The 25,393-nt window shown below is 37.9% G+C and overlaps 3 protein-coding genes and 1 long non-coding RNA gene across 5 annotated transcripts in view; 2 read left to right on the forward strand and 2 right to left on the reverse strand.

Annotated features, from left to right (window-relative positions):
- The window catches only part of senp7b (SUMO specific peptidase 7b), a 34,546-nt gene extending 23,370 nt beyond the window's left edge, over nt 1–11,176 (reverse strand). The window contains exons 1-8 of one of the 2 annotated variants that reach the window (XM_079592373.1): nt 10,955–11,176; nt 9,250–9,354; nt 8,984–9,084; nt 8,466–8,726; nt 8,273–8,361; nt 5,870–6,051; nt 4,435–4,726; nt 1,040–1,137 (exon numbers count right to left, since the gene is read on the reverse strand). In XM_079592373.1, coding sequence (XP_079448499.1) covers nt 1,040–1,137; nt 4,435–4,726; nt 5,870–6,051; nt 8,273–8,361; nt 8,466–8,726; nt 8,984–9,084; nt 9,250–9,354; nt 10,955–10,987 — 1,161 coding nt within the window. In that variant the 5' untranslated portion in view covers nt 10,988–11,176. Of the gene's footprint in view, nt 1–1,039; nt 1,138–4,434; nt 4,727–5,869; nt 6,052–8,272; nt 8,362–8,465; nt 8,727–8,983; nt 9,085–9,249; nt 9,355–10,945 lie in introns of both variants that reach the window. The other variant, XM_079592372.1, reaches the window with a different exon arrangement.
- The window catches only part of LOC306987803 (uncharacterized protein), a 96,319-nt gene that overhangs the window by 16,561 nt on the left and 54,365 nt on the right, over nt 1–25,393 (forward strand). The gene's annotated exons all lie outside the window — the stretch shown is intronic.
- Nucleotides 11,792–21,901, forward strand: LOC306987820 (uncharacterized protein). Its single transcript, XM_079592406.1, has 4 exons — nt 11,792–11,945; nt 12,829–12,869; nt 12,972–13,292; nt 20,147–21,901. Exons 1-4 carry the CDS (start codon nt 11,935–11,937, stop codon nt 20,272–20,274), a joined length of 501 nt encoding a protein of 166 aa, XP_079448532.1. The 5' UTR covers nt 11,792–11,934; the 3' UTR covers nt 20,275–21,901.
- LOC306987830 lies at nt 21,875–25,231 on the reverse strand. The gene is made up of 5 exons (XR_013795260.1): nt 25,111–25,231; nt 24,688–24,941; nt 22,981–23,021; nt 22,576–22,905; nt 21,875–22,468 (listed from the first exon to the last, which is right to left on the reverse strand). It is a non-coding gene; the product is annotated as an uncharacterized lncRNA (long non-coding RNA).

The raw sequence follows: 25,393 nt of genomic DNA on the forward strand, positions 1-25,393 counted from the left end.
GATTTAGTCCGAGAGCTTTCTGTCCCTCCATTGAAACTGTATATACGGTATACTGTCCATGTCCATAAAGGTAATAAAAAGATCATCAAAGTAGTCCATGTGACATCAGTGGGTTAGTTAGAAGTTTTTGAAGCATCGAAAATACTTTTTGGTCCAAAAATAACACAAAATAAGACTTTATTCAGCATTGTATTCTCTCCCGGGTCTGTTGTGAATCTGCGTTCAGGACTCCGCAGTGACGCTGCTGACGGAAGACGCTGATGACGTGTTATCTGGTGCGCCCGAGCTTCGTTTACAGTCTGAGGGAGACGCACGCTATATTCAAGCTATTCTACATTGTTTGCGTGGATATCATTTTTTTAATGGTGCGTAAATGTGCATGTCGCGGATGAGACACTTTTACAGCGTGCGTTTCCCTCAGTCTATAAATGAAGCTCGGGCGCACCAGATAACACGTCATCAGCGTCTTACGCCAGCAGCGTAACTGTGAAGGATTGACAACAGACCCGGGAGAGAATACAATGCTGAATAAAGTCTTATTTTGTGTTATTTTTGGACCAAAAAGTATTTTCGATGCTTCAAAAACTTCTAACTAACCCACTGATGTCACATGGACTACTTTGATGATCTTTTTATTACCTTTATGCACATGGACAGTATACCGTATATACAGTTTCAATGGAGGGACAGAAAGCTCTCGGACTAAATCTAAAATATCTTAAACTGTGTTCCGAAGATGAACGGAGGTCTTACGGGCTTAGAACGACATGAGGGTGAGTCATTAATGACATTATTTTCATTTTTGGGTGAACTAACCCTTTAATTGTTGAGTGTCAATAATAAATGTCACCAGATATTACTTGTGTTTAGCATCCCGGCTGGGTTTGATTCATAAATGAACTATTTGTCAAATAAATAGGGACTTTTGTAATAAACTATACAAGTGTGTGCTAAATGAATAAAAACACTGTTCGTTACACACAGTCATTAACTTGAATACGGACATATCTTAAATCGACACCTATTCTTTATCCGTTACCTGAGCGTCCCTGATCCCCTCAGAGATCCGCTGCTCTTGCAAACTTCCAGAGACGTCATCCATCTCGCCGGCTCCTTCCTCATCGCTGGACAGCACGACTGAAGGTGAAAGAGATTGACCAATTAGAAGCAAGGACCAGAACTATCCGTTAAAATGCCTTTGAACAAGAGGTCAGATGTTCTTGCTTCCATCGAAGAAGAACATGATGTTTTTTGAAACACGAATCAAAAGGTTTTGCACATCATATGCAGATGATATAATTCGCGATGAAAACTCTTTATATTAAATTAGGAACGAATGAAGAATAGAAGCAGTGGTCTCAGACTTCTGGACCACACCGCACGTGTGAAAAAACAAACTTCAGGCCTCCTAGATAAACTTCTGATGCTACATTTTCCAATGAGGTAAATGCGAGTCTTGACAGATGTTTTCTTCAGTAAACAGTTTGTATGTGTATTTGAAAAGTTCACATGATTAACATCAACGAGGGTCAAATGATCGTTTTTACACTGTGTTCTTACAATTCAATATTATGTTTCTAATAAAGATACCGGCCAATTTTTACTTGCATTTGGCGCTTGAGTGTTCATTTTGGACCATGTATGTATCTTTTTCTCTTCTTCTCTTTAGCAGAAGCTTCTCTTTGGCTGGGTCCCATAATGGGCTTTGGGAGAGAAACGGGGACATGGGTAATCCTCTCTCTCTTTTTTTCATCCTTCACCTCCTTTCCCTTCCTCTTCCTGTCTACCAATTCATCAGAAAACAATAACAAATTCAATGCTGCCCATCTGGTTTTGCTACATTAAAAATGGCTCGAATTGGACATATTTGCAAACTAAGTGGACATTTGTTAGCCGTTCGAATCAATCCATTCAAATCCTCTTTGTCAGATCATCACTAGAGGAAAAAATGAATGTGAACTGAAGCTTTTAAGAATGGAAAAAACACCATAAAACTAGTCTTATGAAGCCATACGATTGGATTGGAGGAAAAACTACTGAAATTTTGAAAGAATAATTATTTTAGGCCAGATCTTTTCATTGAATCAGTTCATATGGTTCACAAAAGTGAACTCATTGACTTAATGATCCAGATTGGAACAGAAGATTATCAGTGAAGAACGAAGCTGTTTCTCAAACAAAGCTATCGTATGACTTCAGAAGAACTGGAACAATGTGAAGGTGCATAATTAATGACAGAATTACCGTTTTTGGGTGAACTATTCCTTTAAAGGCAACCATAATAGGGGATAAAGAGTTTAGAATGAGCAAGTCCTAGCTGATCATGAGGAGGAGGATGGTACATCTGCGCTCCTCTCTAGTCTAGCAGACAGAGGTGTAATGGGCTTTACTCAGACCTTGAGGTCAGGATTGTAGTAATCTAGATTGTGAGAGTGAATGCTGCTATTCTGCACACCTCACACTTAAAGACATTAATCTTTATAAGGTCATCCTTCATCCAATGACAGCTCAGAACAGACGCCACCTCCAAGTACAATGGGACCGTCCGTCTCGAAAAAAAAAAATATATATATATTCTTTTTTTACAAGTTGGGTTAATTCAGTTTCACTCTATTTTTTACGTTCACACTTAATCTGCATTTCTAAATCCAGATTCCACTTTGTGCATTGGTGGAAGTTTACTAATTTATTTAGGGATGCATTATATACTAGGGCTGTGCGATATTGAAGAAAAATGCGATATGCGATAACTCCTTAAATAATGCGATATTCGATATGCGATACGATAATGCTTAAAGTGTGTAAAATAAACTTAAATTATCTTTAAAATATATTTAAAATGATATAACCTACATGTGTTTCACATTCTTTTTATGACAAGAAAACATCCTTATAACGTCGGAAAGTGAACATCAGTGTTTTACTGTAGCATAAGAAGTGTTATTTTAACATCAGTGTAAACCACAGGGTTTCAGGTTATCCTACATTAGGTTTATTTAATAAAAGATACTGAATCATAAAATATAAAAATAAAAGATTGCTTAGTTTTCACTGTATGAATTAAATATATCCTGATACTTATTAAAGCTAAAAAAAACCTTTGTCTTTTGTTCATGACCCCATTTATTGCAAGCTGTTGCGATATGGATATTGCGATATATACATTTGCGATATTTCGATAAATTCGATATATTGCGCAGCCCTATTATATACTATATATTTAGATGTTGGTTGAGGAGATTTCCCCTTCCATATGTAAAGCACTATATAAATGTAACAAATTATTCATTATAACTAATTATGTATCTGTTCAATGGCAGTTATCAGAAATAGGTTTATTTTGTTATCTGTTAGGTTGATTCAGTTTCACTTTCTATTTAAGGTTCACACTCAATTTGAATTTCTTTATTCAAATTCTACTTCGTCCATTGCTGAAAGTTAACTAATTTATTTAGGGATGCACTATAAATCTGTACAATATCGGTTATCAGAAATAGGCTTCTTTTGTTACCTGCCAGGTTAATTCAGTTTCACTCTTTTTTTTTACGCTCACACTCACATACAATCTGTATTTCTTAATCAAGACATGTTTTTTATAGAATCTATCAAAATCAAAAATGTAATTGTGCATGTTAAATTCCCCTATTTTTACATTTAGATGACCAAATCTAAGTTCATCTTTAGAAACACTAATAATTTAATAACACTGTTAAATGGATCTTTGACAAATCTCAAGATGAATATCCATTTTTATAATGTAAATTATAATGTTGTGACACCTAAATTTACTTGTAACATTTATTGATTTGAGTTTTTAGCCACAATACTTAAGAATTTTCATAACAGCCCAAAACAAAACAAAAAATATTATCAGCTTATCGCATTTGTCAGAATAAATGTAATTTTGGTGCATTTTTTTTCTTATTATTTGTATTTATTATTATTACTTAACTATAAATGTTAACAATCCCCTAAACCAAAGTCATATCTGGGGTCTAAAATGTCATGAAGACTTGACTTGAAGACAAGTAAGCAACCACCCAGATCACCATAGCAATTTCACGACAAAGTTCTGGAAACTCCCTGTGGTTACGAGTTTTGCACAGGCAAGCAACATTCACATTTTTGTTAGAAAATGTACATATCTAGTTGGTTGGAGTTATTTTGACCTTTTGACCATTTCCAAGAACAAATCTGGTGCCTCTGCCAATCAGTGCGTTTAAGAAACACGTCTTCCATTAAAGGCAAAGGCAGCAAGTTCACTTTTTTCAAGTGTTTATGGGGTAAGCTGGCATACACAGCATGCAAAAGCTGTTAAACGAACTACCCAGCGCCCTGGAGGGTAAGAAAGTTTAAATAAGGCTAGTTTGCCCTCAATGTTTGAGAAGTGGTGGAAAGAGTCGAATGAAAAAACAAACAAACAAACAAACGTACTTGGCTCTGTGGAGCTGGGCTTGGTTCTCTTGTAGGTCTTGCAGAAACCTTGGGGCTTCCTCCTCAATCTGTTGCTGTAAACAGACCCAAAGGGGTCTTTGCTCTTGGCCTCTGGTGGGGAAACCAGCAGGTCTTTTTTAACAGGCACGGAGGTGGCAGCTCTTTCTCCAGAGGACCTAGTTTGAGCTTCCTGAACGTTGCGGCCGGAATGGAGGCTAGATTCATGATTGGACGGTTTGGAAACAGATTCTTCATTCGACACATTTCCATTCTTGTTTTTGCTTGCTGCATTCTGGGGTCAAAATGCAAGGGTCAACAAAGAATAAAGGGGTTACAGATGGCATAAAGGCTCCTTTTGAAATATCTAAAATTTTCATATTAATTAGGTAACATGACTGAACACTTCAGAAAGGCTACAAAGCAACTTGAACGGTAGAACTATCCCTTTAATATTTATGATCTAAGACTTTGCCATAGTAGGATTTGTAATATTGCCATTAGTTCCCATTACAAGCTAACGGATATTTAAGAAGCCGTACTATGGTAAAGGCTCAGATCATGAATATTAAGTAACAGGACTGGAGGGTTTAGAGGCAACATCACATCAGTATGACATATTTATGAGCCAATACTTGAAGTCCTTTCAAATCCTTCTATGGTGAAGGTATGCATCATGAATATTAATTAGGTAACATGACTGGATGGTCAGTGTGACCTGATTGACATTTCTATGCCAAGACATTGTTCTGGACGCTCTAGGATAATTAAAAAGCAATGTCCGACCTCATAAATATGTATTAGTCGACTTTTCCATGGTAGGATTTGTAAATTCACCGCCAGTGTCCCAAGGACGCTATGACCCAAGGAATATTTACGAGCCTTACTATGGTAAAGGATTAAATCAAGGATATGAACTACACACTTCTGGAAATTTACGAGGCAACCTCAGGATAACCTCATTTATATTTATGAACCAAGACTGCAGCATAGTTAATTTTTCATGTAGCAAGGGAATCATATATCATGTAGTCCTATTATGGTGAAGGTTTGGTTCATGAATATTAATTAGTTAAGTAACACGGCAGGGTGATCCAGGAAGGTTATTATGCAAATTAAGCGTGACCTCATTCAAACTGATGACATTGTACAAGTAGCTATGACATAATTAGCCTTAATTAAAATTCATGAGCTAAGGCTTTACCATGAACTGTATTATGTTATAACACTGGATCATAAATATAAATTAGTTCAAACTGACGTTGCCTGAGTACAATGGTTAATTCATGATTACTGGTTATGTAACACGACTGGATGCTCCAGTAAACAACACCAGTATCTAATTAATATTCATTAGCTAAGACTTCACCATAGAAAGGTACTTTATTGGGGTCTGGGCTTGACTGGCTTTCACTGAATGACAAGAACACCGTCTCACCTCAGAGATGCCACAAACAGAACCTGTGGGCTTCAATTTGCGGTCGGCGTGCGAGACGTGATCCAGGTCCTCTGGAGTAGACGACCGCGATGTCTCTGTCGCCGGAGAACTGCCTTGTGTCTCTTCCGTTTCTTCATCCTCGTGGAAAAGCCCACATGCCTCCAGTTGCCCCGGATCCAGGCCTAACAAGATGGAATGATAGAGAACTTGGTTCAATCGTATAAAAAAGAAGAAGAAAATTCTAGGACTTTACAAGCAGCACATAACCTTCTCCTAACGACTTTTACGCACTCTCCAGTACATATAAAATGGCCTTATTGAGCAAATATCATTCCTCCACCTTGGTGGAGGTCACATCAGCCATGAAACGGGGCTAAATCGCCAAAATCCCCAGAGACGTGGAACTAGACCGAGTATAAGCGAGAGGGCCAGCAAGAAAGAGAGCAGCAGGACCATTTTAACAGATCCATAAAGTTAAGCATTTGTTTATTTATCAGCGATCCGAAGCCAGGAAAACTCCGGTGCCGTCCAATATTATGTAGAGCAGGGAGTGAAGGAGGGTCAAAGGAAAGGAGACAGCTGTGAGATGTTAAACATACCGCCCGAAGCACAATGGAGGGAAAGAAGAGAGAGACAAAGCTGATCATTAAGGCACTTAGAGATGCAGGGACTTAGCAAAGCCCAAAAACTGAGCATTTTCCCTCATTAGCTTCTTGATAATCTACATCAGATATCTCAGCCAAAGTTTACAGTTTACTTTAACTGCTTATTTGGTTTAACGATCCAACTCATTAGGGAGAAACCAAAGTCTTGTTCTGAATTACGCAGGAACAGTTGTGCTATATCATGTTTGTGTGTTTGGCAAGAATCAGTATATAGGTCAATTCTAGTTTTAATTTATGGTTACTTTTATTTTCTGAAGATTGTGGTCCGCACATGCAGAACTCAGTGCCACATTTCTAAAGTGGTTGCCAAGTCATAAAAACGTCAAATAAATTATACAAAACAATACTCATTTTATTATATAAACATATATAATACAAGGTGTAGATAGCATTAATATATATATATATATATATATATATATATATATATATATATATATATATATATATATAGTGTACTAGTTATTATGTTCTATTAACATGCACAATTATATAAGTATATATTTAAAAAATCAATATTATATATTTATATAAATATAATTTACTACATAATATGTATTATTTATAAATATAAATGTGTATTATTTATAATATATATATAATAAAATACATTTTCAAAAGGTGGAAAAGAGAAAGTGAAATCTAGATTGGGAAATCAAGATTGAATGTGAATCCAAGAAAAGAGTGAAACCGAATTAACCCGATAGATGAGAAGAGAAACCTTACAAACCAAAATGGTTCTGCTCGTTTATTAGAAGCCTAAAAGCATTTTGCACTGCCATACAGCGCTTGCATAGATGTATCGGTCTCATTATCGTTAACAAAGGGTACATTAACACGACAACAATGCACTAAAAATGGAAACGTTTTTTCTTAGTGTTTTTCGTGTATAGACGACAACATTGTTTAAACGATGGCTGTTCACACAGATCCGTGAAAACGACTAAAAACGCTGTATTATTCATGCCAGGCCAGTAGATGGCGATGTCACTTTGTAAAGAAACACTACGCGCAAATAGACTGAACACGTAATACATCACCATTTGGACAAATTCACATTTTTGTAGTTTACATGGAGACGACAACGGTAACGTTTTCAAAAACTTGCACTTTGAAACTCTTTTTCAAAACTTTTCAGGCCCCCAAAACGGCATTACCGGGTAAATGAACGGCAAAAACTCATGAAAAAGCTTTCAGTTTTAAGTTTGCCGTGTAAACGGCCCTGAAAGCTAAAAGAAAAACAATAATGTTCATTGAAATAAATTTTAACAGAAATGAAACAAAATATACTTTTGGTAAATAATATTTCAGTTAGTTTCAAAAGCAATATTTCAAATTTTTACTAGTTTTTTAGAGTAATTAGTTTACTATTTTTTCTAATTTCGAAAAGTTACTAAGGAAAATTACTAGTGCTGTCAAATCGATTAATCGTGATTAATCACATCTAACATAAAGGATTTGGTCTGCATAATACATGCGTTTGTGTATATATATATTATTATATTTATATATGTCTGTGGGCGTGTGTCTGCGTATCTATTATAAATATATAATAATACATATACACACATATATTATGTAAACAAAAACGTTTATGTCTGATGTGAATGCGATTAATTGATTTGACAGCAGTAAAAATGATGAAAACTAAACTTGGGGGAAAAATAAAAACTAATTCAAAATATTATGAAATACTACAATACTATACAAGTGATACTAAAATAACACATGGATGTACCTCTACGAATCTTGAACGAGCTTTCAGACGCCCCCGAATGGTCCTCATCATGGCAGAGAAGAGTATCCGATGCTCTTTTGGGTCTCCAACTGAAACACATACACATACATGTTATAAAACCCACTAGATCATCCCAATATCTCCTTCTCTGGACCATGTGCACTAACCGCCACACCGTGCTTCAGATTCTCACCTGCTGTTTCCAGGGAAGTCTCTCCCTGCGGCGGGATTTTGACATTGGGGTCTGAAACCGGTCGTCTCGGACACCTTATTAGGCGTCCCGTTCACTCGAGCAGGGCTGATTTTTATTAGCTGTTTGTTCATTTTAAAACTTAACAGTCCACGTGTGGCTCCTTTGGGAAGGTTATCCGAGCAGGTGCGCGCGACGCGGCCTGGCGTCCGTGCGTCAGGTGAAAGATCCGGTCTCTCACCGAGAAGGGGTGGCCTGATGGGTCTGAAACAGAAAAAAATGGACGCAAATACAAATAAAATGAGCCGCTACGCAATTGATAATGATATTTTGCTCTTTAAATGTGGCTCACATCCTAGTTACAATGTACTGTAAGTCTGACTACTTAGAAGTTGCAAACCTAGGTTTAATACTTAGGGTTAGGGATTGTTTCAAATCTTTCAGCTCAGCTGTTCTCAGCAAACACCAGTATCAAAGTAAATAAACAGCTCCACCTAGTGATGGTTTATCTGAAGTCTTACCTCACCGATTCACTCCTCTGTCCGTCTTTTGACAGCATATTTCCATTAGAACTGGATCTGTGAAGCGTTCTTCCATTAAGAGTGGCTGAACCCCATTGCATCTGTGGAACGAGAAATGTTTGAAGAGAAAAGGAGTGGATTTACATTACACTACAGTCGTTTGACTTTTAGGAGCTTTATTGTCTCAGATGAAACTGTAAATTGAGAATTTTTATTGGCTGATTGTATGGACATTTGTTTATTAGTGTATGTGATGTTATCATTACCCTGTGCGTGTTGCTGTCCTGCAGTCGAGACAGAGGAGACTGCATGTCAAGACTGCATGAATCTGACGGCTGCTTCTTTTTGGGGATTCTGAACGGGACATCCATCTGCAAAAAATACAATATTTGTTAGGATTTTCAAGTCATAATGTATTTGTAACTCACTCAGTTCACTTTTACACCATAAGAAATCACATGTGTACACTATAACAGACGTATAAAGACGTATAATTTGTATAAACAGGGTTTCTGGAGGTTTTAAATGTAAGACTTTTTAAGTAAAGGACACTTAAGGAATAAATAGAAGGATTTAAAGAAAAATGTAACAATTCTCAAAATACAAATGTCTAGGAAGCACACAAAGAGTTAACAAAATACAACTTCAAACAGATCTCCGTTACTTTTTATTTAATTTTACAATAGAATATTCCACTAGAATATGGGAATAGCCATAACTTTTAGTTTGCGTGCAAAAACAATAAAATAGAAAATTGTTCCAGACTACAAATGTATAAAGATTCCTAATTTAAAGTACATTTACTTGAGAATCAAATTCTGTGAAATTGATCAAAATGAAGTGAGTTTATGATTAAAACAAGTACAAATATCTGCCAATATGGTTAAAAAAGGTCATACCCCACTGACAAATATTTATACTTGATTTAAGCATAAACTCACTTCATTTTGATACATTTCTCAGAAAACAAGACCGTATCTTCATTTTGCATCTCAAGTAAATGTATTGGGATATAAGAATATTTAAGGATATCTGTATTGGAAAACAAGTCAAAAATGTATGCAGCGCAAGCAACATTTAATGCCATGACTTTATGAATTTAAGACTTTCTGCTCGATTTTAAGACCTTAATTTGTGCGGATTAAGACCCTGATAAGAATATTTCTCAATAAATATTTTCATTTATTTTCTTAGTGTTTCCCAAACCTGTTTTTCTTTTTACACTAAACCATAAGTGTTACTCTGAACTCAAATTATACTTGATATTGTTTAACATTATTATTAATACTACTACAGTCAATTATTACTATGAATCACTTTCGTGTTTAAAAATTAAAAACAAACTTAAGTTTTACAAAATAAAAGAAGTTCTTAAATAAATATACAGATATTCTGCTACAATTTACACATACTTTAAAAAGGTACTGAGAGTTCTAAGTACAAAATAAAAATAATAATAGTACTTATATTAATTGTGATAATGGCAGCCTGAATATTTTAAGATCCTAATCACTTTGTAATCACTTTTTTATCTTTCTGTCTTCCATAATTATTATTCATGCAGATTTTAATTTAGAAATTAGGCTAGTGTACTTCATCTGTACGTAAACAACAGTGACCAAACCTGTGAAATATATCAGAACAATCCAGTAACCTTAAACGTCCTGAAATCCCTCATTGGGTTGAGATTTTTAAGACTGTTTAGATGTGTATATTCCAACCTGACAACCAAAACTGCTAGTCACTAATCAAACACAGATTATAACGAGTGTAAAACACCATGCACGAGCTAATCTTATATAATATAAATACTTATGATAATATAAGTGTCTAGAACATCTAGAGATCATGATTAATATCAAACAGTTTAAGCTTTTAGCATTGGCTGTTCAACTCCAGGGCCATAATATTACACATCTGAGCTGATATTGGTCTTATAAGCTTCATAAATGCCATACTTACAGCACACACCTGTCTGAGACTCGCTCTATATATATCAGGCATGGGCTATGAACGGGTAAAGGCACTGATAAATCATTCTGGTCAGCAGAATATCAATAAGTGCACTAAGAAGTGAGCATCCCTCTTTCTGTTTATGTCCGACGTTTTTTTCCCCCGATTCTTCTTCTTCTTCTGCAGTTGAAAGTTGTGGCGGGTAAATAATCGTAATCGTCATTGCCCCATCTAGTGTTCAGCTGGATGTACAGAATCAAGCATCATTTGTTTGTCAGCGGTAGGAAATGACAAAATGACAAAAACATAGACATTAATACAAACTCTCTCTATATATGTACTATAATATACTAACTACTAAAACGACTAAAAATTAAAATGTACAATTTAACAATTAAAAACCAAAACAAACCGGGCCATACAAATTCTTATCTCAATGATACTAAAATAACATAACATCATGACAAAAAGCAGCATTGACTAATATGTATGATGCCTATATCAATTGTATACCAAATTGAACTAGTATGGAGACATATCTTATTGGAAATGCCTAGTGTTACTGATTTTATTGTGTCAGTTATGTGTTCCTTTTTTCCATTGTGTGGCTCATATGATTTTTATTTTAGATTAAGGTAAGCACTTTAAATTAGAAATAGGCTATGTATTCGAAAATTAAACAAACATAATAGCCTCATGCCTATAACAAACACACCAATGGTTACAGTTACATTCAAAACGTATACAGTATAATTTAGATTATTTGCATTATTTATTTTACTCGACAGTAGAGATATGTATTAATATATATAAAAATAAATAAAATAAAGAGATGAAAATAAGGCAACTAAAACTGTGCGCGTGCGCAGTTGCGGACTCGCAGTTGCGCTTCGTTGTAAAATGCAAATTTGGATAAGCTTCACTGTTAAATTTCAGCTGAAATTTCAGCTTAGTTTCTCAAATAACTATCTGTTGGCATTTTTATAAATTTGTACATCATGTTCAAAAGGTACGTTGTGCTGAAATTGTCGTCGTGTAGCAGTAAACATCTTTATCCTCTGGCCTTCAGAACAAAGAGGCGCAGTGTTATGATTAGCTAGATTAGAGGCTTTGTGCTAGCTGCTTCAGTCAGTCAGTATATCTGTAAATATTCCTACATTTACGATGATAACGTGTCCTAAATATTCCCAGCAGCGGAGAAATTTAATTTCCAATTAATAGGTTCAAAAATGGTCCGTCTGTTTGCGCAAATATGGGTACATTATCTGTTATTTCTAATAACTAGCTTGCCAGGCTACTTAAACATAAACAAACATGGAAGTCATGAAAACTAAATTAAAGTATGTTATTGAATATATGTATGCCTATATCATATAACCTATATTGTATGACGTGCTGATATAGTTTATGTTTGTATTATTATTATTATTATTATTATTATATCTGACGTCAAACGGCACCTGTTGCACCCAATGTCAGATCAGTTCATCATATTGATGAATGCAAGTATAATGTATAATGCATGCAAGAATCTGGTTTAAATGATTTGAAATGATCTAAAATAAACCGTTGTCGATTACCATTGGTATATAACTCAAACTGACAGAATTTCTGCACATAACAAATGTAACATTATCTTCACACTTCTACAAAAGCTGCATGTCAATATAAACTGCACTACTAGAGGTTTCATCACCCACTTTTGTCATCATAAATGACGTTTTGTTGACCTCTGTGTCTCTGCTACACCTGTTGTTGAAGTCTCAGTCCCTTCAGGAAAAGATATTTCTAACTAGTACCCTGAGGCATGTCTTTAATATTGGGAATAGTAGTAGGCCTAGTTATCACAGTTTAATGTTTCTTCATGACTGTTTTTGTGTTTGTTTTTGCAGTGTGTTGCTCGTCTGTAACTTCATACTAGTTTTGACTGAAGGTAAGCACATAATATTGCAGATATTTATCTGAATAAGCTTGATAGTCAACATTGACTTATAGTCTTTCACATGTGCATGGTCCGTCTCTGCTTTTGTTTCAGCATCTGTGGAGGAAACCGTTCAGGTTTTTATCGGAGATTATGTCGTTTTGCCGTGTCGTTCTCCCAGCATACCTACTATGTTAACTGCACACTGGAGATATGAGGACAGCAAGAATGTGTATGACATACAAGATGGCGTAGGATCGACTAAGGAGCAGGAGCCAGTGTACAAAAGCAGAACTGAAAGTTTTCCTGCAGAATATTCGAAAGGAAACTTCTCCCTGAAACTTCGGAAACTTCAGAAAATTGACGCAGGGTCGTTCTGCTGCTTCCTCCCCGAATTCAGTTCTCTTCAAAGATGCACAGTGCTTCAAGTCAAAGGTGCGATGAATTGGTTGCCATTATTAGCTTAAAATATTTGCTCGTATCCCAGTTTAATGTGCAAAGACAACTGCACAGTAAGCTGTTCGTAGGTGGACGTCCTGAATGTAAACACTGGGGTTTGGTGGCACTTTCAGTTGTTTGTTGAAGTAGCCCTACACGTCATTTTATGCCTCGACCAATGGTGTGAATTTGGGACGGGGCCATTTGAAATAAGCTGTTTAGTGAGGAGGAAGTGTATTGAAGTGGCCGAGAATTTAAACAGCTTTCAATAATTCAATATTTTTTAAGAACTGGTTTGAAAAAGGAATTATTTGGGTTAAACAGTTGATCCAAAAGGGTGGTGTTTTATACAATTATACTAAATGTGTTCATATTTATAACTTTTCAGTTGATCCTATAAAATATTCTTTGGTTTTACATGCAATTCCCAAGGAACTTTTGAGGCTATTAGAATAATCACTGTTTGCAAACAGTGGAAGAATCTGCCTCTTGTATTCAGTTGCAGGGCAAGGATTTCACAAGTTCTGGATGGAATCATATTTTCTTGCGTTCCCTTCTTCAATCTAAATGTATACTTGCTGTTACTACTCACTAGAATTTTATATTTAAAAATGTGTCTTGAATGGAGTAAAATGTGGATGGCGCCTCATAAGTATTGCATCACAAACAAAGGGAAAGAGGTTTCATATAAAATTCTCCATCAAGTTTACCCAAGTCACTTGTGGTACAGCGTTTTAAAGTGACCATGCAAGATATTTGTGTTTTTTGTACAAAATAATTCCCCTGAGACTATTCATCTATTTTGGGAGTGTCCCAAATCCCTAATATTTTGGAAAGAACCTAGTAATTTCTTACAAAGAAAAGCTATGATTCCTGTTAACTTTAAATAAGTTGATGTTATGCTAAAATGTTTTTCATTTGATGGTGATAACAATATTTTGTTTATATTTGATTGAATTATTATACTTGCCTGTTACTGTATTCATGAAATCAAATAGAATGAAAAAATGCCAAATTTTGAACAATTTAAAATTGATGTTTATTTAAATTGCTCTTATTAAAATGCTTCTTTTTTCTTTTACAAAAAGTTCAACACAGCAAGTCTGACCAAAAACTAAAACAGAAAACGAAGTAAATCCGAAAACAATTTAAAAAAACAAAAACGACAAAAAATAAATAAATCTCAAAAACTCCAAAAAACGTATTTTAAACCAAAATATCCATTGACAAAATACATTCTAAAACAAAATAATCTGTTTGACAAACAAAATAACAGATTATAAACCAAATTCTACATTTGACATAAACAAAATAACACATTTGACAAAAACATGTAAACAAAATAACACATTTGACAAAAACATGTAAACAAAATAACCAGTATGACAAACAAAATAACAACTTCTAAAACAAAATAACTAGTATGACAAACAAAATAACAACTTCTAAAACAAAATAACTAGTATGACAAACAAAATGGTCCGTATATCTTCCGATAAATGTAGTTAACAAGTTAACTGAAGTTCGGGAGCAAGGCCACGCCTCAACTAATCAGCTCGTTCCCCGTCTGTATATATACACCGAACCCACCTTCACCACACCGTTCGTCTCAGTTTCTCGACATGGATTCCGAGCTGCAGATCAACCCTTCTGACTCCGACGACGACTTATTCGGAATCGCTCCTCTGTCACAGAGGAGGTCTTCACAACAATCCCCAGGTAGGCAAAATCCACACCGGCTGCGTTCTGCCATAGAAACCCCTCAGCACCGCGGGCATTCACAACATAGTTCATCATCGAAGATTTCTCCAACCCCGACTCGATCTCAGGATCACTCTCCTCTGCAAACGAGAACTACCATCAACGATCGCCACAGGCACGGAAGCCGGCGCGATCGCTCTCCTCGTCAACAGCGTCATCATTCATCAAACCGCAGTCATTCTCAGCGCAATTACGCCACGTCTCCCAGACCACAGACTAACATTAGGAATTGGACCGTAGCTCGCCTTCAGCGAGCTCTTAAGGATAAAGGCATCCACTTCAGCCGATCTGACAATAAATCAAGATTATTTCAGCTTTACACAGCATCCACCAACACCCCAACTTTAAATTCCGAGCCTCCAACGCTTCCGGCATCCACACGCGATCCTCCCATCGTCACTCATGACGTCACCGTACTGCCTCCACAACAGCCTCAGCCAGCAGTATCGGCGCCACCTAGTGGAGATCAACTACTTCAACCTCCAATTTCCGCCCCTTCTACCTCAGATTTATCCCATCTAATGACATCTTTTCTTACATACTTACGCTCACAAACAGCTCCAAATCCTCATGGACATTCATCCCTTCATCCCATCATCCATTCCTCTACCCTTCCTTCTGGCATTAACAGCCACACTGCTCCTGTTATTTCTGATTCTTCCCTACAAATTAACCTAAATCAAGTCCATCATGCAGCAAACCCAGGACTTCTACCTCTCAGCGGACCCTTTCAACCCCCTACTATTCCTTCCTTTTACCCAGCTAATCTATCACTTTTCCCCTCCCTTCCCCACACCTACCCCTCCCTTTCCCAACACCCTCACATCATGCCAATAAATACTAGCCCATATACCTTGGCCACAGCTGCACCGCCTCCTCGTCCAGCTTCATCAATTCACCGGCCCTCCCCGGTCTCTTCAGCCTCACGTCTTCAGATCCTATCAGGTAACTACACCAATCTAGCCCAGCTCCTCCAGCCATCCCTCATAAATTCCAGCCAGCCCAGAGAGCTGTAAACCAGTCTAGGCCTAATGGAGTTCAGCCATCCACTAAACTCTCATTCAAAAGACCTTACTCCCACCGAATTTGCTTTAGCTTTCTCGATCTACAGAGATATTATTTGCTCTGTCTATCCCGATCGAAGAACAGAGCTAGACGATTACCTTTCAATCGTTTTAGACATGGCAGTGCGTTTCGGAGGAACAGGCTTCTACAACTATCACGTTCTTTTCGCCAACCAAGTAACAGGTCGGTTACAGCAGTTCAATCAGGGAACATACTGGGGCACTCTTGATGCAGAACTTTACTGTCGGATCTTCGCAGCACGCACCTCAATGTCCTGCCAACTATGCGGGGCACCCTCACATCCAGCCTCAGCATGCACCATCACACCATCTCAACCCTCCTCCTCACGCAAAACATCCGTTTTCAATAGATTATCCTCAGCAGCCCCACCTCCTCCTCTAATTCCCAAACCCCTCAACATACAACCCACAGCCAATGTTCCACTTCCCAAAGGCATCGACAAAAGAGGACGGCCGATCCTCTACCAAGGAGGCAGAATGGTATGCAACAACTTCAACGATCTCGGCTGCTCTCTTTCCAATTGCAGATTCCTACACACCTGCTCCTTCTGCGGAGGCGCTCACTCAAGAGCCTCTTGCCCCCACAACCCAACTGCTCTACCCGACTGACTATTAAAGTATCTCGGAACACCAGTCAAGGTAAAAGCATTAGCCACTGCCTTTCTAGACCACCCGACAGAGAGTTTGTAGATTTCCTTATCAGTGGATTAACAAACGGCTTCCTCCCAGGCATAGAGATAATCCCGGACACGTCTCATCTCTCCCATAACCTCCAGTCCGCTCTCTCCGAACCAGACGTAGTTGATACATTAATAGCTAAAGAAATCCAAGAAGGATTCATGATAGGCCCATTTAAAGAACCTCCATTTGCTCCCTTTCGCATCAGCCCCATCGGAATCGCCACCAGGAAATATTCCGGGAAAAAGAGATTAATCATCGACCTGTCCTCCCCCCATGGCACACACATTCCCAGTATCAATAGCATCATTCCAGCCCCAGACTTCTCCATGAAATACGCTTCCATCGACCAAGCCATCACTCTCATCCGCAAGGCAGGCCATGTAGCATGGCTCTCCAAAGCAGACATCACTAGCGCTTTCAAAGTCATGCCCATTCACCCAGAATTCTGGCGTTTCTTTGGAATATTCTGGAAAGGAGCTTATTATTTTTCAGTACGCCTCACTTTCGGCTGCAAAAGCAGCCCCAAGATCTTTGACTCCCTCTCGGAGGCCTTATGTTGGATTCTCATCAATAACCACAGGCTTCCCTACGTCCTCCACCTCCTCGATGACTTCCTCATCATCACACCTACATCCGCACCTCCACACTCAGGACTTTCTACCCTCGTTAAAATGTTTTCCGAACTAGGCGTACCCCTTTCAAAAGAGAAGACCTCAGGGCCATGCACCTCCATCGAGTTCTTAGGCATCACCCTAGACTCCATCTCCTTCCAAGCATCTCTACCTCCTGAGAAAATACAACGCATTTCATGGCTCCTATCGAACTATCTTCTAGCAGACAGGTGCACTAAGCAACAGCTGCTAGCCCTTCTTGGCCATCTTAACTACGCCATCAGAATAATTCCCCAGGGAAAATCTTTCCTTTCCAACCTACTGTCAAAAGCAGCAACAATCCCCTCTCTACACGACAAAGTCACATTGGACGAAGCCTGCAAAATGGAAATGCGGCTCTGGCAGCAATTTCTGTCTTCATGGAACGGCATATCCTTCTTTTATAACGACTATGTCACACAGCCAGAAGACATTCAGCTGTATACAGATGCAGCGCCTTTCACCGGATTCGGCGGCTACTACAGCGGCCGCTGGTTCGCTTCTGAATGGCCACCAGAATTCAGCTGTCTAATTCAGCAGCCAGACCTTCCCTCATATGCACTTTACGAAATGTACCCCGTCATCATAGCAGCCATCCTTTGGGGGCATAAATGGTCCAGACATTCCATACTCATCCACTCAGATAACTCGGCAGTAGTCGAAATCATAAACAAAGGCAGATCTCGTTCCCCGGCTATCATGCAATTAGTCCGCAGACTGACACTAATATCGGCTCAACACCAGTTTATCATCCGAGCTGCACACATCCCAGGATACCACAATAGCATAGCTGACTCATTGTCTCGTTTTTCTTTTCAGAAGTTCAGAATCTTGGCTCCAGAGTCAGACATCCATCCCACGCCAGTCCCACCATTTTCAGCCACCATCTTCAATTAAATCCACAGCTGGAAGCCCTTTCATACGCTTCACAAGAAGCTATCCTCAACGGCCTCGTTCCGAGTACCCTCTCTGCTTACTCGACTGGTTGGAATTGTTTCAAGGCTTACCACTCCTTCTACCAACTCTCATTTCCTCTAATGAATGTTTGGTCCATCTGCAACTTCGTCACTCATGCCCATTCCTACCTAAATATCAGGGCATCCTCCATTCAGACTTACCTATCCGGAATCAACTTTATCTACAAACTCGCCACTGGTGACCAATGCCACTCCATTTCTCACTCCCACGTATCCATGCTCATCAGAGGTCTACGAAAACAAGAACCAGTCCTCCCCATTAAACGCTTGCCCTTAACTTCCGACCTCCTTAGCCAGTGCATCCACACATTACGTTCCGGCTACTTGAACCCTTCAATCGACAAAACACTAGAATGCATGTTCTTTCTCGCATTCTTCGGCTTCCTGAGATGCTCGGAATTTGCCCCGTCGACTTCAGCCTTCAATTCAGCCATTCATCCCAGCCTCTCAGACATTACCGCTCATACGCCAGATTCTCTGATATATACCCTAAAGAGAAGTAAAACCGACCAATTTGGTGAGTCATCTCCAATCTACATTTTTCGCCTCAACCCCCTTCCTCAGTCCTTATGAGCCACTTTCGGAATACGTTCTTTCCAGATACGCCAACCATTCATCTCCTCAAGAACCACTCTTCCTCGCAGAAAACAATAAAATGGCCACTAGATTCTGGTTTACCAAACACTTCCGGAATATTCTCAGCACCTCCGGCATATCTCCCGAACACTACTCCATTGATTCATTCCGGATCGGAGCAGCCACCACGGCCGCCAGTACTGGCATCTCTGACAAGACAATCAGAGTCCCAGGTCGCTGGTCATCCGAAGCATACCGCTTGTATATCCGTAATAATCTTAACGATCTCCGTCTAGCCCAAGGCCGCATCGGCTCATCCAAACCTTTGGGGGTCTTTAAGTAACTCTGCTTACTACTACCGAGACGAAGCCCCCACTCTGAGTCTCCCTGGACAAGACTCCCTGATCAGCCAGACGGAGAACCATAACATTCTTTCCCCATCCCTTTCGACCCTTCTTCATTCCATAAAGCTAAATCTGTGTGGTTGTGGCGTGGTCCTTGCTAGTGAAATGTAGTTAACAAGTTAACTGAAGTTCGGGAGCAAGGCCACGCCTCAACTAATCAGCTCGTTCCCCGTCTGTATATATACACCGAACCCACCTTCACCACACCGTTCGTCTCAGTTTCTCGACCCCACCCACCCCTCCCCTTCCAACTCATCCCATCACATCCATCCCACTTACCCTCGACCCCAATCTCCCCCCCTCCCCCCTCTCAATCTCTAACATCCCCCATTTTTACTTCCACAGGCTGCATCCGGGGGTCTTTAAGTAACTCTGCTTACTACTACCGAGACGAAGCCCCCACTCTGAGTCTCCCTGGACAAGACTCCCTGATCAGCCAGACGGAGAACCATAACATTCTTTCCCCATCCCTTTCGACCCTTCTTCATTCCATAAAGCTAAATCTGTGTGGTTGTGGCGTGGTCCTTGCTAGTGAATTTGTTTTGGGAAACGATCATTCTTGCACTTTCGTTTGGTGTTTTTTGGTGCTTTTGGCGCAGACTTTACACACTTCTCCTCTAGGGTCTTAGTGCATTTCCTAAAGATCGTCCACACTGTGAGTCGGTACAAGCCTATATGCTACTGTTTTTTCATTCTTTCATTGTTTTTGTGTTTTAGAGAAGCCAAGGGGAATCCAAGAGAAGCCAGACTCAACCCGTGGCATTAAATCCAAAGCCGAGAGGATCGTCCCTCTGTTGATTCCTTTCTTCGCTGGCACTATTCTGCTCTGGTTGTGTGAGTGGTGATTGTGGGTAGTTTAGCAGTGTGTGCTTTAAAAGCAGAGCTTAGGGGAGCTTTTACTTTGCAATATTATGACAGACAGAGTCAAACACATCTACCTGGAAACAAAATCTGTTGAATTATTACTGTTTCCTATGTTCTCGCTGGACCAGAGTAAGAACCACAAAATGACATCTTATGTGCAGTAGTTCATCAAGATGTCATTTTGATCAACATTTAGACGCATACACGAAACATATCTGACATGTTACAGATCTTACTCTGGGCAGATGCTAATAACACAGTCTGTTCACTAACTGCACTTTAGTTCCCGCCATTCAGCTTGAAAAACATTGAAAATGCGGCTTTCCGGAACATTTCAGTGGACATAACCAATACACGTTTGGCATAAATTACCCATGTGTCCATTCACATAAATTAAAACATGAATCATTTCCGTTTTTCAGTGATGTTGAAGATTTGATGTGATGCAGTGCTTTTGTTATGTGATACTAGTTGAGTTGTTAGACATATTGTAACTACTGTTTACATCAATTCTGTTGCCTAGCTTTATTTATTTATTTATTTTATTTATAAGTTAAGCTCTAAAAATTAAATCTAAATTAAACTGCCGGTAATGAATTGCATCTATTTAAATTATTTAATGTATAAATTTGATTTAACTTATTCAAACATTGTCTTGTGTAACAATATGCTGCCTGGAATAGTGCAAGTAAATGTGTTCTGGTATCTTCTGTCTGTTGTTGTTGTTTTTTTAATAGTTTTTGAATAAATTAAACTGCATAACGTTTGCCTAAGCATTTCCAACAAAACTAAAAGTGGGATCAAGAGTGCATTCTGACCAAGAACTGTCAATTATATAAGAAGAGGCCGTCTGATTGACATGTAAACGGACCAATCAGTGTGTTGTGTTTTACATCATGGTGGCACTTAGAGGCGGGTTGATCTGAAATAGATGATGTCACAATATTTGGCACATGTTTTGATAGTACCATGTGAAACCTTCATTTTCTTAGTGTCCCAGTTTTGTAACTCTTTAATGTCTTCTGATCAGGAATAAATGATCCTTATCCCATCCTCATTTCATTTCTTCTTCCACCTGCAGTATCATCCTCCATCAGTCTGCATGTTCCACAACAGAAATTGTCCAATAATAGGGGATAAAACATGTTCAGATGTCAGCATGGCGACTACTCTTATTTTTTCTAAGCCACTGACATGTTCTTATACGTTTGAATGTATTTGGAGAAACTACTCCTGTATTAGTGCACCTTATATGTGTATGGATCATCACTACTTGATATAGTGCTATTTTACATTTATTTTTGACAAACATAGTGTCATTTTAAGTCATAATATTGTACATAACTTATAATTTTAAAGAACATCACGATTAGTTTATAATTCAAAGGCATTACCCCCCAAAACAAAATTGGTGTACATGTTTATTTTTACCTTTATGATATTGTCACTGCTAAAACATTATATTAGTTTAGTTATTATTCCATCGTTTGGACAACATTGTCGTCATACGTGGAAAAACCCAAAGGAAAAACATTTCTGTTTTTAGTACATTGTTTAGTACGTTAATTTACCGATACATAAAAGATTGTCCAGTTTATTTTAGGGTTAACATCATACAGTTTTATTTGCACACATTGACAGAAATGACAATGACACTGAAATTGTTACAAGTCTCATCCACGTACAAACATTGATGAACACCAAGTTGTGCATGATTAAAATGAATGTAATCTGTGTTATAATTCATGCCAAATTATTTAGGTTCAACTGCACTGCACTGAGAATAGTCGAAACACTAAAAATAAAAATTTGATTTAAAAAAGGCATAACTTACAAAAAATGTAGAGGGAGGCACAAGAGAGGAGGCGGTGCGTTTAACATTCACTTCATTCACCTTTAACACTTAGGTCAGTTCTGATCAGAATCAGATTAAAATACAGAGGACCAACAAGTTACTTTGTGGAATGTGTGTAAAAGGTACTCAGGATGACAATACTTAATGTGCAGATACTTAAGTACAGTAACTGAGCAAAACTATTTACAACACTTGCTGATCGATGAGATCTGACCTCTACACTAAAAAATTCAAGAATAAGTAAAAACTGATTAACAAAAACACAATTAATGTCAGTTCTCCATGTAGTCCTACACGGTTCCCTCTTCCGACTGGTCTATCTGTGAGACAAAACAACAACGGTAAAGTGTGTAACATTAGTTTGACCAGTCACTAACTTAATTCACAATTTCAGTTTATCCAATGAAAATCTTCAGATTATACACACCTTCGACTTGAAGCTCTATGTTACATATATTTTGAAATGGCCCTGTGATGATACAGCTGAACTTCCTTGCATCCATTTTTTGAAGACCGTTGAGTTTGATTGAGAAATTGCCTTTCTCGTGCTCATCAGGGAATGTTTCAACTCTGTTCTTGTACTTTGGAGCTTGGTCTTCAACTGCTTCGTTGCCAATTATGTCAAACACATTCTTGCCTTCATCGTCTCTCCAGTGTACTTCAGCACCTTGAAGCTCACTTTCAGGGATAGAACATGGCAAGAGAGCCGAGTCTCCAATAAAATTCGAAACTGTGACCACTGAAGAAGAGAAGGAACCTATAAAAAAAGCAAAAACACTGTTTTGCTTCTGCATGTGACATGAAGGTTAATTTCAAATGTTGAATCTCTCACCTGTGATATACAGCAGAAACACCGAGATAATGATGTACCAACTGTAGAAACAGAAGATAGAAAGATATCAACAGCTTGCTAACCTTTTTTCCCTTCATATTTGAGAAATATCTTCTCCCGCTCCTTCTCTCCAATATTCACAATCATCGTAAAAGGAACTGGATCCCTGCATAGTCACTGTGAATAATTTCCTTCCCGCCATTTAGCAACATTCAGCTGTGACGTTCTAGATATTGTATTTTTCGATCACAGTTTGATTAACATCACCTTATTTTCATTCACAGCACTAAATGTTGATTAACAGCATAGGCCTATAGCTTGTCTACTGTCATTTGAATAAAGCATGTGACCAAACATGGACCCAATATGAGCTTTTTATTTAAAATGTACAAAATAATCAGAAATTAATTCGTAAAAACATCAGTCTTATACATTTTTGTGCCAAATATCAGTATATACTAGGAAAAACACCAAAAAGTTGCAATTTGTTTGATCCACACCCTTGTGCGTATTATTGCCGTTCTCTCTCTGGGCTAACTTTGCCAGTCAGATAAAACAACCGTACATTCAAGCCTCCTAATCTACATTTTCTTAAAACTGCAGAAAGAACTTGCACTGAATATTGTGCAATAAATATCTCTTATTTATCTGTAATGAATATAATTTGTGATATTTATATGCAATAAATCATAGTTTGGAGCTGTTAGCATAGCATTACCGTATACATTACCGATATAGCATACGTCTTGATGATCTGATTCTCAAATTGTACTTAAACATACCTGTGTCCCATGGTATTTATATGGTAACCGCCCAAATGAAAATGTATTGCAATTTAACAATTAAAAAAGGAAAACTTCTTATACACGCCACGTTGTCAACGAGTCCAAAATGGTGCATGCGCATGCGTATATGCAATATGACGTTTTCAGTGGCTGAGGATAAATGTATCCACTAATTGTATCTTTTTTGACTAGATAGAAATAAATTTGATTTACCATTAATAGCCTATTGTTTTTGTTTTATTATGTTTATGTGATGTTCCCTTTTCAATGCTTCCCAAAAGGTATTCGAGGCCAAGAGGTCACTTAGAGAAACTGGCTATTTTTTCTTACTACTCAAATTTATTTTATATATATTTTATTTTATGTATGTATTTATTTATTTTAAACATCACTGCTCACAGAATCCACCAGTCTTACCCATTTAGCCCATTTTTTTCATGGCTAGACAGGTACTATATGTGACCCTGGACCAGAAAACCAGTCACATGGGTACATTTTTTGAAATTGAGATTTATACATAAACTGAATGCTGAATAAATAAGCTTTCCATTGATGTACGTTTAGGACAATATTGTGTCGAGATATAACTATTTGAAGATCTGAAATCTAAGGGTGCAAAAAAATCGAAACATCGAGAAAATCTCCTTTAAAGTTTTCCATTTATGTTCGCGATTGTGCTGCATTCACTCACAAAAATAAATGTTTTATATATTTACGGTAGGAAATTTACTAAATATCTTAATGGAACATGATATTTACTTAATATCCTAATTATTTTTGGAATAAAAGGAAAATGTATCATTTTGACCCATACAATGTATTGTTGGCTATTGCCACAAATATACCTGTGCGACTTATGACTGGTTTTGTGGTCCAGGGTCACTGAATAAGACTGAACAAATATAATACAACTAAGACACACCTTTGATGAAGAACTGTGCTTGATTGCTGAAGATGGAATAAATCCTTCTTGGTTCTTGAGTTGACTTTGAAGGGGAAATATTGTTTGTTTCAGAGTAAGTTTAGGCTGAAATTGTAATCATTGTCATGTAGTTCGTTTCCACACGCGAAATCTTGTCTTGAAATACCACATTCTTTCTTTTTGCCATCTTGTCTTCCAGTAAAAAAAAACATCACAGGAAATTCCATTTCAGTGTTCAAGTTCCTGATAGTGACCTGCAAAGATGTAAAAAGAGTGAAGAGAATTATTATTTTTTAATAAAGAACTGAGAAAGAATTTGCCTATAAGCAAATTATATAATCTGCAGACAAATACAGAGGACATCAAAATAAATGAATTGCTGGACTCTGCCAAGAAAATGAAAGTAGATGAGACGTGACTTACCTCAGGTAATTTACTTTTTGCCTTTGCCACAATCTAAAAAGTTTAGCCTGACAGTGACTCGCTTTTCTCATCTTGTATCAGTTAAAGAGGTGTTTTACTCTTGCCAGAGACTGTAGACTGCAGGTGATGAGGAAATACAGAACTGAGATATACCGTTGTGATGGGAGGAGCAGAATCCACATAATGACAGCTAATTAAAAACTATTACAGGAACAACAAGCCAAACCAGTTTACATAACAAGTTCTGATTCTTGGAAGGATGATCTGTCATTGGTAGGCTATT

The sequence above is a fragment of the Phoxinus phoxinus genome (assembly GCF_949152265.1).
Source record: "Phoxinus phoxinus genome assembly, chromosome: 20".
In the NCBI taxonomy this organism is placed as follows: domain Eukaryota; kingdom Metazoa; phylum Chordata; class Actinopteri; order Cypriniformes; family Leuciscidae; genus Phoxinus; species Phoxinus phoxinus.

What these genes read in the sequence shown, in the direction of transcription:
- LOC306987820 (XM_079592406.1), top strand. An exon ending in CATACTAGTTTTGACTGAAG is followed by an intron (nt 12,870 to 12,971) that starts GTAAGCACATAA and finishes CTTTTGTTTCAG; the next exon opens with CATCTGTGGAGGAAACCGTT. An exon ending in CACAGTGCTTCAAGTCAAAG is followed by an intron (nt 13,293 to 20,146) that starts GTGCGATGAATT and finishes TTTGTGTTTTAG; the next exon opens with AGAAGCCAAGGGGAATCCAA.